Raw genomic sequence first — 15714 nt, 5'->3', positions numbered from 1 at the left:
CGCCTTAAACACCAATCTTCTGGCCATTCTCAAGAGTGGGATGAAGATAATTTAATAAACTTTAATACTACTAAAAACACAATCTTCTTTTACAGAAGAAAAGGCCACTTCTCCCTCACTTCTGACCTCACTCATGATCATTTTCTTCTTCTTTTCAGGTTAACCTTCACATCGAGACTATTTTAGCACAAATGCCCATAATTATCATGTCCATAGTTTTTTCAACTTTCCAAAAAGCAAAAGCTTAGCATTCTTTTTTGTTTTAAACAACAGTTTTCTGCTCAACTCTTCATAAATTCCAAATCCACCCAGTCTTAGAATGTTGTTTTCAAATGGCATACCAAAAACCTTCTTCAAACTGCTTGATTGTATCCAGAAGAGAGTTATTAGATTAACAGATGACTTCCCACTCCTAAATGCCTCCACTCACATTCCCATATATTCTCTTGTCCCTACATTGTTTTTTCTATAGGTATTTTCATTGTCATTATTCCAATGAACTGACCATCACTACCATTTCTCCACTTCTCTTTAATCATGCATAAACAAGGCCAGCCACTGGTCAACATCCATATAAAGTTCAGCTCCAAACCTACTGAACTAGCTTCTCATCTTCATTCCATATCCTTTGGAACTGTTCCTCCATACTTTTCCCCCAAGAATACAACCCCCCCATCTTCAAGTAATACAATTACATGTCCTTTGAGGAACAGTCTCCTCCATACTTTTTCCTCAAGAATACAATCCCCCCCCCACATCTTCAAGTAATACATTAGCAGACTCCTTTCTTTTCTGTAATGATTTACCTGTATGCATCAACTTTGTATTATAGGCTTCGAGGCCCCTATGTTTGTTTGTGTGTGTGTGGGGGGGGGGTGATACTAATTTTTTTTCATATTTTTAAGATGGAAATCCAGAGAAAGTGAACCTGTGGCAGAAAGAACTCTCAATTTCATGTTGGAGGTGAATATTTACAAAGAACCATTATCCTCTTCTTGTAATTCCTCATGAAAAGTATATCTGATCCTAGCATTCTTGACTTTATATCTTTCTAAATGGCAAAAATGTTATCAATGTAACAGCTCAATAAGGAGGATTCTGGATGTTCAGAGCTTGAATTTTTTTTCCCCTTCTAGATGTTTCAAATAAATAATCAAAACTAGGAATAAAGTAGTGTTCATAGCAGTTTTCAATTTATTTATAATATTTATTCTTTAAGGTAAAATATCTGGATTTGCCATAAAATTTTAAACAGTAAATATACATCAAATTTTCATAGTAAAACATTTATCAAGCCATCAAGAATTTATATCATTTATCAAGAATAATCTGAATATAAATATTCCCAACTGCTAGCAAAGGTTTATTAATGAAGATGGACATAATGTCAAAACTTAGCATATTGGAAGGTCTGAGCTTTAAATGAAGTGAATTTGTTAGATATATACAAATCTGAATGACCTGTGAGAGGATAGAATGCTGCATAAGAATGAGATTTTATACATAGTATTGCCCAATAGGATCAACGATGGTCTCGAAGGATAGTCACAGTTTATGTACCTTTGGTAGAGATCGGGCTTGATATAACTTGGGTTTTGATGTTTGATCTAATGAGTAACATTAGATAGGAGTTTAAGTTAGTTGTGGTGGGTCTTTGCTAATGACATTGTACTGCGAACTCATACAAGAATATTTTAATTTTTTTGAATGTAAGCATTCAATCCATAACCACAGAAAGTTAATTTTCATTTGTTCTTTTAACGAGAAGATTTGCTTTAGTTGTTACAGAATATAGAGCTTTTATTTCAAGAACAAGAGTGTTTTAAAGTTTGGAGTTTTAGAAGCACAAATTGCCTTAGTGAGTATGAAGTTTAACTTGTTAGCTTCATCACTAGAAAGATGAGAAATGTTATATTCTCTACTGTGGAGAAGATATGGGGTAACATTGACATCACAGCAAATATGGCATCAATGCATTATGACACCAAAGCCAATATAGTGTTAAAATTTAAATATGTGTATTAGAAAAAGTATGTTTGGTTCATTCTCTATTAACAGAGATTGATAACCTATTTATCAGTTGGTAGGTTAACTAATCTTTGTTGGCATTGTTATAGCAATGAGCTAATTTCTTTTTTGACAAATGCACTTGATCGAGAACAAGAGAGTGGCTCACCCTATGATATTAAATGCTTCTGTGTTTTATAGTTTCTTCAATTCTAGAAAAGGAAAATTAACTTAGTGGCTCGACATTTTTTATTATTATTTTTTTAAATTTTAATTATTGACTGTTTCTCTTCATATTTTCATAAAATAAAGATGAAATCTGTGTTGGGGGGGGGGGTTTCAGCAGAACAATAAATAATAAAAAAAAAAATAAACACCAACTGCACTCTCAATAATGAATATTTAACATATTTAAGTTATTTAGACGGGAGATGAATTTCATCACTGGGTGTGAGACCACCTTGCTTATTGGGACTTGGAGTAGTCCTTGAAAATAGTTCCACGTTTGGTGTCTAGAGTAGGGATTCTAGATAAGGTAAATATATATATATATAAATATATATATATATATATAAATTAATAAAAAAGGAAAGGAATCTTTAGTGCAAACATAAAGAAGGTTTTAGGTTCATAACCTTCTTTGGTGGGAGTGACATAAAAATGTAACATTATTTTAAGGCCAGAGGATAGTGATGAATCAATTTATTATTGAAGTTTACCAGTTTTATTATAAGCAGCTGAAAATCAATTCAGAAATAAAACAGATGATTAAAGACTGAAGATCCCAAATTTCAGAGTTCAAGAAAGCTAAGGTAACAGATAAGATCAGTGGTAGAACCATATTAAAAATGAAGATACATTATTAGCAAGGAACTTGATATTATTTGCATTTCAGAATGTATAAGTGAAACTAATCTAAGATGATATCATGGGAAATGAAAGGTTAGAAAAACAGTTTCAAGAAAAAATAGAAGCAAGCTATTCACAATTAACTATTATTGAAGGAATAGTGGTCAGATTAGACTCAAACAAGGGAAGGTTTAATAAAAAAAAAAAACCAAGTGCAATTAAATTCTATAAAACTAGACTGAGGGAGAAATTACTTTCAACTATTTAAAAAAAGTTGCAATGAGAGATTTTGCACTGACTGCCTGCCATGTCATTTAAGGTGATGCAGTATTTAGTGCTTGTTGGTGAGCTGCTATAGCATAAAATTGGATTGCCCTTCTCTCATTATGTTTTGATTTTGGAAAATGCTAGGTTAGGATCATGTTCATAGAAAAATAATTAGTGGTTCTTTTTAAAGACGGTTTGAAAAATTAATTCTCATAAAGATCTTCCACACTGTACTACTACTACTACATAAAGAAATTTACATGAAAAGTTATGCATATTTGTCCATGTAATGGAAGTTACATGTTTTGCAAAACTTAGATATCATATAATGATCGATCAAACTCTGATAAATATACAAAGTACAGTATTAGTTCCCTCAAATAGCAATGGCATATAGAAAAAAATTCCAGTAAGAATGACATTATTTAGGTAAGTATGAAGGAAGTGTGATAAAAATAAAAGTTGATTAGTCTGTGAATTTTGATGATTGAATAGATTACTATTGTATAAATATTCAAAACAATATACCATCAAATTGTTTACATTAATTTTATGCAAATTGTTAAAAAATATAAAAATTAAATGTTACAATACCTTAATTCTAGTTTAGTGAATTTTAACAAGAAAATCCTCTCCTCTGGACATTAGAAATTGTGCATCACATCAGTAGTGTTAATACACCATGGAAGCTCAAGATTGTTGAGTGAATATGGTAATTGCGATATACTGCAGTTTTTCAAACATTCAAAATCATGTCTTGCAATGGGTTGATATTAAAAAAAGCTAGTTGCAAAAACTATAAACTAGATTGAATTATCTATACTACAAATTACCTAATGCAAAATTTGGCCTTTGCTTTCAATTCCAAGAGATTGGATTCTTTTCAGTTTATGTTCATTCTTTTCATCTGCAGTACACAGATATGATGTTTATATGTTGGGGGAGGGGAGGGGGATAATAAGGGTCCCTCTACAAGAGAAGTGAACAATTTTGTTCACTTGTGTTCAGTGAACACAAGTGAACAGAAGGGCTGAAAACCATGGGGTACTTGAAAAGTAGTTCTATAACTAAATTTTCTATTGTGAACCATATCAATATTAATGGTAATCTAAATCCTGTTTTACATTTCAGGAAAACAAATATAATAATAAATTATATATTTCACTTGACTTTTTTTATGGACAATTTCTGAAAAATACATACAATGGTAATCAGAAATTTTATTTTAAACTTCCTTTATAAATCCAATATAAAGACTGCTTTCAAGTAAATTATATATACTGAATTTGCAGTATTACTGTTTTGAATTCTTACAATATTTACAGTTCTATTTAGTATAGAAACAGTTTTAGAAATATATTGTGTAAGAAAAAAAATCATGAAAGTACATGGCAGAAAGAACTTAGTGAAATATATAATCATTATTTTTCTCAAATTACCAAAATTTGAGAAATTTGAGTCTTGCTGAGAATTCTTAAAATAACAAAAATATAAATAAAAAGAAAAATACATCATTATACTGAAATTAATAAAAGTAAGTTGTACAAAGTAGCTTGACTATGTCAAAATAATTAAAAAAATTATCACATCAGATATCAGAACTATAAAAGCTAATATGCTAATAATAAAAATAGAATCTATACAGAATAGATTAAAACAAATCCACAATAACAGGAAACAAAATATAATAACTAATTTTCAATGAAAGAGCACCTTATTATTATTTTTTTGTAATAAATACAGGGTTGTATTTGTCTACCTCTGCATGTGTGTATATTAATATCCCTCATCTGTTAAGGGAGAGAAAAATTCATATCAGAATAAACATCACAATGCATCTTTGAAGTAACTGGCTGACAAAAATATATCTATAAAATTATATAGTAAAATGGCATTTCTTAGCTACATTAATCCTTCTGAATCACTAATAAGTACAATGATATTAAAGTCAGTAGTGATGTTGGCACACTTGGTGTTCAGACTTGAAACTTCAATGCCACTGCTATAAATAGTTTAGTGGTTTAGCTATTGACTTTACCCTGAAAATTAGTAAAAGCAAGCTCTTCAAGAGTATGCATGTATATGTCAAAAATGTGCATACACACACACATTCACAGGAAGCACTATCCATCTGTAGCAAAATTTCTTTTTTTCAGGTTATGTGTATTCACTGTTCACATTGATTAACGATTCTGACTGTTCCCTATCCACTTCCCGTAACCTAGAAAACAAACCACATCATTAAAATTAGTAAAAAGTTTTGAAATGAAAAGTAAGCAAGCTAATATTTTTAATGTAACAATAAGAGATATTAATAAACTATGAGGTTTGGATGTAAAATAATTCAATAGAAACCAAAATTTTTAAGATATTGGACAGTGCCCAATGGTGTGCAAATGGAGCACACTCCCATAGCACACTGCAGTTAAACACAGATTAAATTAAACACTATGTTTAAATATGTTTAATTTAATTTGCATGCTGATAAAATAGCAGACTGAGGAATAGAGAACATTCTGGGATGTGCAAGTGTTTACAGATAGCATCAAAATTGTAAGAGCAATGAAAACTGAAGCTGATTTGAATGTTTTGTAATTGTGTGCAACTTCAATGGGTTAAAGTGTAAGATTGTGTATTTTAGTTGGAACATAAAATTAGAACATACTATGATATTAACAGGCAGCAACTGCAAGAATGAGATGACTGACCTGAGCGGTGGACAACTGTGGCTAAAAAGACATTGCAATGACAAAAATGATAAGAACAATGACTAGTATGGATAACAAGGAAGCAATTGTTTTTTAATACTGATCCCATATATGAGAAGTAGAAAAAACTGAGGCACATCAGTACCAGATGCAGGTGAGTGTTGAGAAATAAGAAATCTATTAAACATTTATATTTGAAGAGTTGGAGGTTGTTATTAGGAAACACTTCATGAAGTGTTTCCTAATAACTTCATGTATCAATATGTAATATCAATCTACCTCTCCTAGAGGAGAGGTAGATTGAATACATGAAGGGGAGAAGCAGATTCAGTGTTTGCAGTCAGAATGAAAAGGAATGTTGGGAAGCTTCTGTCTTGTCTTAACAGGTCTAGCAGAAAGAGGCGGAATGATGGTTGCCAGTTAAGTAATCATGTAAGTATATGAAGAAAAGATACAGAGCTGAAATTATGCATCTGCAAGAGAATTAAGTGAGTCATGTGAAGAGAATGAAGAGGACGTTCATCTATCACCTGAATCACTCTCCTTCAGACAGCATCAAGAATTTTTAGGGTGGTTCTTAAGAACATCACCCCAAGCATGCAAACAATATTCTAAGAATGGACATACCCTTGAAAATAATCAAACCAATAGCAGAACCTTACCAGAATTATCATGTAAGAGTGATGACAGAGCTTTCCTATTTTCACTGGAGTTCTTCAAGGAGAATCTTTTTCTGAAAATTTGTTAGGACAAACTCACATAAGCAATCTCCACTTTGCAGGATGATATGCTAATTGATTAACATTCAGCCTTTCCAAAACAACCTAGATAAATTTATGTAAAAATGCAAGTATTGATTGGGTTGGCAGTCAACAGTATTAAAACTAAATCCTAAAAAACAGAAGGAAATATTAAGCTAAAGGAACACACCCAAAGCAAAAGATGTTCAGTATACCTTGGTTTGTACATTGCTAACATAGTGAAAAGAAAACACAAAACTTTTGATTCAATAAAAGCCAAAGTAATATACGGAAGAGCAAATCTTATCCCCTCAAATACCGAAATTTGTCTACAAAATCACCAGTTAAGTTCTATTTGCATGTGGTTCCCAACATGGATCATTAATAAGCTTAATATCATCAATGGTTTTGGACAACATGCCTTTAACCAATACTAGGATATACATGGAAAGATCAATCCAAAAACTGTCATTCTTGAAGAAAGCTAACAAAGATCTCTAACCAACAATTCAGAAAAGTCATCTGAAGTGGTTAGCATACCAATTTAGACATCCACCTTCACTTACTTTCAGTGCTCTTGCTTTCTACAACTAATGGACACAGAAAAAAGAGAAAGACCAAGAAAACAGTTTTGGCAATACATAAGTTAAAATTTGGTTATATTCTTGATTTAATCCTTTATATCCAAGTGTGAGCAAACAAAGTTTGCATGTGAAGTAACTTCACAACTGGGCAACTTGTATATAGGGGCTAATGACTTCACATAACTTGTCTTAGTATCCCATAATGCAAAGAATATATCCTTAAGGAAAGGAATAATGCAATTTCATGTCTCACCAGTGGGAGCCAGACCCAGAAGTGATACCAAGGTTGAAGTAATTCAGATGTCATATTTCCATATACAAGTAGCCAAAAGGTATCAAACCTTATTAAATTACTCTGAATTACAGAAAGAAGTTGAAAGTTTTTCCACATGGTTTTACTATAACATAAAGATGCCAAAAAATTATATTCTTGATTTAATCCTTCATAATTTCTTGGCATCTTTTGTGGAAACACTAGAGAGGGTCCAAAGATGAATAATCAAAGTCATATCAGGACTTGGGAATAGCTATGAAGAGCATTTGAGAGAATGTGGATTACAGAGGTTGGTGGATAGGAGGAAAAGAGGAGTATGACCTTCAAGTTAGTTAAAGGATTTTATCAGATTAATGCAGAAGAAATTATAAAAAGAGTGGATGTTAGGATGGAAAGAATGAGAGGCTAGCCCTGGAATTTGTATAAAGATGTGGTGAAGAAGGGTGCAAGGAGTAGTTTTTTGCATGGAGAGTTGTTAGTGAGTAGAATGCACTGCCTGAGTGTGTTGTGAGTGCAAGCAGTGTAAAAACTTGAAAGCTCATTATGATAGACTTGTTGGTGGTTGAGTGGGCCTCCCATGATGAGTGTATTGAGTCCCTTCAGACTTGTTCAGGACAAAGTATATGGAGAATGTGAAGCAGGAACGATCACTATTTAGCTTTGAACATATGCTTAAGGAAAGGAATAATGCAATGCATTATGGGAAGGATCACTACCCAGACTAGTTTTGATCTTTATTCATGTCTCATCAGTGGGAACGATTTCCTTATATCAGGAAATCAGATTCAAAAGGAAAAAATATGTAAAAAGTAATAATAAAAGAAAGGCATATGCATTATGTATAAGGAGATAACAATATATTTTTTATATTTCTACACTTAACACATGAAATTAGTTTGTTGTTAATGTCAGAACAAAATAAATAACACACATGTTATCACTAGACATAAATGGTTATTGATGAGTATGGTAAATTGTTGTAATCCTTTACTGCACATCAATATTGTAACTGTGTGGAAAAAGCAATATCATAATCAATTTTTGATTCATTTTGCCTAACCATGCTTAGCTGATACACGATACTTAGAGAACAAACAATGCACTATGAGCTGAGTTTTAAGAAGTGTTCATTTCAAATTTTGTTTATTCATAATCCCAATTAGAAATCAAAATCAATTCACCAAATTGATGCATAGTTTCCTAATAGGTTTTCCTCAACAGAAAACAAACAGTTATCACAATATGTATAAAGATCATCATTATCTGAAGCACTCTGAGCTGAAGCTCAACCCCATTTTCCAGAATCTCATTAGGATTTGAAATAAACAGCTATGATACAAATTATGTTTCGGCTAAGCCTAACATGCAATTAGAAGTAATATTAATAATGTCATTCTTATATTTGTTCTTGATGTTTAGGTGGTGCGAAAACAGTGAGAAAATTAATCATTGTATTTTGTTTTGAAAGTCTTGTGAATAAAATTTGGTTCACAAAGAATCATATCCCACGAAGAAGAAAATACTGTATATCTGAAAACAAATGCATCTATTGGTGATTTCGATATTATGTGACATTTTTGAAGTTATTATACTTTTACTACTGTTTTATGTGAAAAAAAAAAAAAACTATAGGATCATATTTCTAAATTCCCTTATGAACAGTTTCTCTGTAGTTTGAAGTTGAATGAATACATAACACAAGCCAGATATATTAAATAATTTATAATTTTTCAATAATGAAACAAACTATGCATTATAAGCTTTGCAGGTGATAGAGTGAATTATGATAGGTTGAATATAGAGAAATAGAAAGATAATGTATTTAGGATGGAAAGATATTGGCTACTAAAAGAGGCAAATAAATATACACCAAAGGAAAAGAGAGAGAGAGACCAGCTGCAAGGTGGAAAGACAAGTGAAGCTGGACAGGCAACTACCTAATCCTTGAAGAGATGAAGAAGATTGAATTAATTTTGACAAAAACACTATATCAACCTACAAAAGTCCATGTTTTTTTTTTTTTTTTTTTGGAATCAATTAAATAAAAAAAAAAAAAAAAAAAAAATTAAAATAAAACAAGAAATTTCTGATATATATATACTGGACTAGTGTTTGGCACTTTAATGTACTTCAGGGACTTGTACTTTTTTTTTTTTTTCCTCCAAACAACAGTGAGAGTAGTTTAACTGTTCAATTTGGGAAATGCTAGGATGGAAAGGATTATTAATAATAATAATATTATTATTATTATCCAAGACCCCATTTAGTCAAAGACTCATTTCGGAGATCCTTTTATCATACACACAGCTCATCATACCTTGATTATCTTGATGGACCTGTGGTTTCAGTCAGGATTTCTCCATGACTGCAGGTCGTAAAGAGTTCAGCTATTCCTGTCTTGGGCCTTTCTTCTCCATTTTCTTCCAACTTCCTTAATCATTGGGTCTTCCCACCTTAAGGCTGGTCTTCCAGGTTTCCTTTTAGTATCTCTCGGATACCAATTTATAACTCTGACTGTCCATCTGTTGTCTCTCATTCTGGCAAGATGTCCTGCCCATCTTTTTGCTATTGTGGATTGTTTTTATTATATCTGTGAGTCCAGACTTCTTCCTGATTTCTGTGTGTCTTACATGGTCTATTTTGTTTATATTGCATATTCTTCTTTCTATTGCATGTTGAGTTGTTATTAAGTTTTGTTCTTCTTTTAAAGTTGTGTTCCATGTTTCACTGCCATAAGTTAATGCTGGTAAGATGTGACTATTGTAAAGATGGGCTCTTATGTCTATATCTATGGTTTGGTTGGTAATTGCTGATTTTATTTTGTTGAAGGCTATCCAAGCAGCTCTTTTTCTCCTTGCTATTTCATTTGATATATCATTATTCATTTTTATGGACTGGCTGAGGTAGATGTATTCTTCAACTTTTTCGATGGTGTGAGATTCTAGAGTGATTGTATGATCTTTACAGTATTTGTTTTTCATCCATCTTGTTTTGTCAGGGTGCATTTCCAATCCAATTTTTTTGGCAGTTTTGGCTTATGTTATTCAGCATTGATTCTAAGAGTTTGGGTGAGTGAGATATTAATACCACATCATCGCCGAATAATAGGATATTTAATATTTCACCATCAATGTTTATTACATCTTTCATGTCAATTTTTCAGATGATGCTGTCCAGGGTAGATGTGAAGAGATTAGGTGATAAGACATCACCCTGACGTACTCCTCTACTTAAGTTAATTTTAATTGGGTGATTGAAAAGGGTGATATTTGTTGTGCTTTCTTTGTAGATATCTTTTATGAGTTGGATGTATGCTTTTTCTACGCCTTGTTCTATTAAAGCTTGGAATACTGCGTTATTATTATTTTATTATTATTATTATTATTGTTCCGGGAAACTCCAAGGAGTCGACAGACTCATCGAGGGGGGCCCTAATATCATGTCAAGAACAACTATTCAACATTCACACAGTATCTATCATACCTTGCCTTGAACTCATTCACGGTCGTAGCACCCACAACAGACTCTGGAAGCTTATTCCACTCATTTACCACTCTCCAAGTAAAGAACCTAGCTCTAACACCCTTGTCAACCATGCTCTTGCCCAGCTTCCATGCATGGCCCCTAGTCCTCCCACCACCAGTCATATTTTCAAAAATATCTTCTGGATCAATCTTATAAAAACCCTTCAGTAATTTGAATGTCTCAATCATATCACCCCTCCTTCGCCTATCGTCCAATTTCTGCAACCCACAAATCTTCAACCTATTCTCATAAGGTTCATTCCACAGACCTGCTATCATCTTGGTCACTCGTCTCTGGACCCTCTCCACTTCCTCCCCATCACGAAGAAACCCTGGTGCCCATAGCTGGGCACAGAAGTCCAGATCGGGTCTTATCAAGGCTCGATACAGAGGAACAACAACTTGTTCGTCTCTGCATGTTAAAGTATTTTTCAGAAGCCAAGTGATTTGGTGAGCTGTTTTAGTTACTTTTGCAATGTGCCCCCTAAACTTCAACTCCCTATCCACCAACACTCCCAAATCCCTGGCCTCATCAATCTCCTGGAGTATGATTCCACCAATGCAATATACTGCTGCTATTCTTTTCACCCCAAAGTGCATAACCTTACACTTTGCCACATTAAATTGACATCCATTTTTCCTAGCCCAGTCCTCCAAACTATCCAAATCTCCAAACTATCCAAATTTTGACATCTTGTGCACTCACAATTGCTCAACCCAACTTTGCATCATCAGCAAACAAGTGAACACTTCCTCTCAGATCCTTTCCAATATCATTGATGAACAAATTGAAAAGCAGTGGTCCAAGAACAGAGCCCTGTGGCACTCCACTAGTCACAAGACGTCTTTTAGACTCCACTCCTGAATAAACCACTCTTTGATATCTCTCCTTCAACCACCCTCTTATCCATCTCACCAACCCTATATCTATACTCATATGCTTAGGTTTACTGATTAGGGTTCCAAGTGGTATCCTATCAAAGGCCTTGGCAAGGTCCAGTAGAATCACCGTAAACCCATTACCCTTATCCAGTTCAGCCGTCACTGTGTTATAAAACGTGAGCAAGTTACTGAGGCATGATCTACGCTTCACAAAACCATGTTGTCCCCCATACAATATCCTATTTTCATCTATCCAATCCTGTATTCTTTTCTTGACTAATTTCTCTAAGACCTTGACAATGATTCCTGATATGCTAATCGGTCGGTAATTTACAACAGCAGTCTTGGAACCACCTTTATGCAGTGGAACTATTTTCCCCTCTTTCCACCCGCTCGGGACTAACCTAGACCCGAGACTCAAATTAAACAAAATGGTCAAGGGTACTGACAATTCTTTAGCTGCTTCTCGTACAACACGAGCTGGTATACCATCCAATCTCACAGATGTATTGACATTGAGGTTATGCAATAGACTACTCACCTCCACTTCATTAACCACAATTCCTGTATAATCTACTGGTTTATTCGTTTCTGCAATGTCACCACCTGGATGATATACTTTTGCAAAGTGCTCACTCAATAACTCAACTATCTCAACTGATTCAGTTACCCCACTACCATCGGCATTCTTTAAAATCAATCTGTCATGTACATTTTTCCTTTTACTTGCTACATATCTAAAAAACTGTTTAGGATTCTCTTTAGCCTGCATGGCCAATGTTCTTTCGTAATCCTTTTTTGCTTTTCTTACCACACTCATCACCCTTCTGGCCTGCGCTTTATACCGTTCATGTGCCTGCCGTTCACCCTTCTCCTTAAATTCCCTCCATAGTTGTTTCTTTTTTTTGCAACTCAAGCTTAATGGTGTTATTCATCCATTTAACCCCTACTTGATTTATTATTCGGATTCTAGGTATACAGTCAGCCATTGCTTCATGCAAGCACTTCTTAACTACCTCCCATGCACTATCAACTTCTAGTCCTTGCAGTTGTACATGCCATGGCACTGAACCAATCAAACTCCTAAGCTTGTCATACTTTCCAGCCCGATAATTCCACATGTACCCTGTCTTAATTGAAAATTCTACACCTTTAGCCACCTCCCAAGTTAAGACCCTATGATCACTCTCACCGATTGGTGGCAATGTGGTCATATTTGTTACAGCCAAATCCTCAGATGTAATTACTAGGTCAAGCACTCTCTGACCCCTAGTATTTTCCATTACATGCTGTCACAGATAGTTATCCCTTAATAACCGCATAAAATCCAGTTCTTTCCTCCCGTGTGTCCTCTCCCCACTCCAATCAATGCGACCATAGTTGAAATCTCCCATAATAATCACCCTCCTTCCACCCATTTCTTCTATTTGCTTGTGCATACTGTCACCACCATCTTTTCCATCACCTGGTCTATAGCAGCACCCAATTGTATATTTAGTTCTGCTAGCCACAATCTCACACCAAATGGCCTCAAATGTGCTCTTTTCTCTATCCTGCAATTCAACTTCTATTCTCCTTGGCTGGAGCTCATCAGCTATCATCAACAATACTCCTCCCCCCATTTATTACAATACTCCTCCCCCCAATATATTAATGATATTGGCGAAGATTTGGATGGAGATATTCAGTTGTTTGCAGATGATGCAAAGTTGGGAAGAACCATAAAGAGTAGTGAAGATGTTGTGGCCTTGCAAGAAGACTTGAATAAATTGAGTGATTGGGCAAGCAAATGGGGGTGTGAGTTCAATGTTGCAAAATGTAAGGTTTTAAAATTTGGAAAACAAAGATGGGATGCAGAATTTATGCTTGGTAAGAATATATTGTTGGAAGTAGAGGAAATAAGAGATCTGGGAGTGATAGTGGATAAGGATCTAAAATTTAGGGGTCACATCGCCAAAATTGTGAAGACAACACAAAGACTTCTGGGAATGATGAGGAGGACACTGACGTGTAGAAGTAGGGAGATTCTTGTTCCATTGTATAAGGCTTTGATTAGGCCACACATGGACTATTGTGCCCAGATTTGGTCACCTGGTTTTCAGAAGGATGAGGAGATGTTGGAAAGGGTCCAAAGGCGACTGACTAAGGTAGTTTCTGACCTCTGGAATGTCGAGTATGAGGAAAGATTGAAAAGATGTCTTTTGCAGAGACTAGTGGAGAGAAGGAAGAGGGGAGATATGATAGAGACCTACAAGTTGGTAAGGGGTTGCTATAGGATCAATGGTGGAGAAGTTCTACAGCGAATAGTGGGAGATCAGGGGAGAACCAGAGGTCATCCCTGGAAACTGTATAAAGAGGGTGTGTGAGTAGGGGAGTGAGAGGCAGGTTTTTTTCGTGCAGAGTTGTGAATGATTGGAATGCCTTGCCTGAGAGTGTGGTGTCTGCAAGGAGTTTGAATGTGTTTAAGACCCGGTATGATGAGATGTGTGTGAGATAAAAGGACCTCCTAGATGAGTCTTTGACTCCATGAGGTCTTGTTTAATAATAATAATAATAATAATAATAATAATAATAATTTTATTCTCTCTGTCATTCCTGAACACACTATACCCATCACATTCAATCCCACTAGTTATATCATCTACAGTCAGCCATGTTTCACTAATACCTATAACCTGTGGTCTGGAAGTGCCAACCATGGCCAAAAACTCTTCTTTCTTGTTCCTAATACTCCTAGTATTAGTGTACATGAATTTAAGACCCCCATTAGCCCCAACCCTACCTTGATGCCTTATATTAACTATCCCACTCAGATTTGTTGTCCTTATTTGCTCTGGCATATTATATTCATTCTTACATTCAACTGCCTCCATAAGGACTGTATCTCTACTCCCCCCCAACAAATCTAGTTTCCCTGAATTTGCACATCCACTACATTCAGCAACACTTTCTCAAGTCTTCTTACACCATAACCATTCAAATGCAAGCCATCCATCTTATATAGATCCTTTCGCCCATCAAACTCACTCCACACATCCACAAATTCCACACCACTCGTCATACATAACCCACGCATAAAGTCATTCGCAATCATAGCCCTCCTTTTAAACATTTCACTGTCATACCGTGGCAAAAGACTAATCATTCTAACTCTCCCACTCTTTTCTTTTGCTACCTCAAACAATTCATTCAGGTCTTCTATCATTTCCATTTTATCTCCTTTCAAATCATTCGTACCTGCCACAACAATCATTTCTTTCACCCTTTCCTTTTGCTCTCTAATAGACGCAGTTACGTCCTTTATGGTCGCACCAGGTTGGTATGATTTTGTCAAATCCTCTACTAACACACCTCGTACTAACGAGTCTCCATACAGCACTCTATCCTTCATTTTGTTCATGTTCACATTCATACGTCTATTTTTCCTGTCATACCTTTTATTATTGGTTGGTTCATTCAGTCTACTTTTGTTCATGCACTCTAGCTGCTGTTTTGCTCTTTCTATCGCACTATTCAACAACGCGATCTCACTCAATGCATCTATCTCATCTTTTTTGTTCTCTGAGAAACCATTTATACTATCATTCACACTTTCTACATTTACACTCTCACAATTTTCATGTACAACCTTGCCGTTTCTTGTCATATCCCTATTTCCTTCATTCTGAAGGTTGACAAAAATATCACACTCACGATCCAAAATACACTTCAATTCCTCATTCTCCCTACATTTTCTACATACATTCAATCCTTTATTATCATCTAACCACACTCCGACCGCACTCCGCAAAGCGTACATTTCACAGCTAGTACACTGGCTCATTTCTTTTATGCTACCGTTCTTTGATAACGATGGCGAACCTTCATTACTGGCCGCCA

The 15714-nt window shown here is 34.7% G+C and overlaps 1 protein-coding gene across 2 annotated transcripts in view; it reads right to left on the bottom strand.

Annotated features, from left to right (window-relative positions):
- Positions 1-4742: 4742 nt before the first annotated feature.
- Positions 4743-15714, bottom strand: part of LOC150109739 (solute carrier family 35 member F5) — a 456325-nt gene continuing 445353 nt past the window's right edge. For both annotated transcript variants that reach the window (XM_090409943.1, XM_090409951.1), the window contains exon 13: positions 4743-5344. In XM_090409943.1, coding sequence (XP_090266069.1) covers positions 5281-5344 — 64 coding nt within the window. In that variant the 3' untranslated portion in view covers positions 4743-5280. The remainder of the gene's footprint in view (positions 5345-15714) is intronic.

Source organism: Typopeltis vanoorti, chromosome 2 (assembly GCF_054136105.1).
Source record: "Typopeltis vanoorti isolate ZY-2024b chromosome 2, IOZ_Tvanoo_1.0, whole genome shotgun sequence".
NCBI classification, from domain to species: domain Eukaryota; kingdom Metazoa; phylum Arthropoda; class Arachnida; order Uropygi; family Thelyphonidae; genus Typopeltis; species Typopeltis vanoorti.
This window is presented reverse-complemented; position numbering and strand designations above follow the sequence as displayed.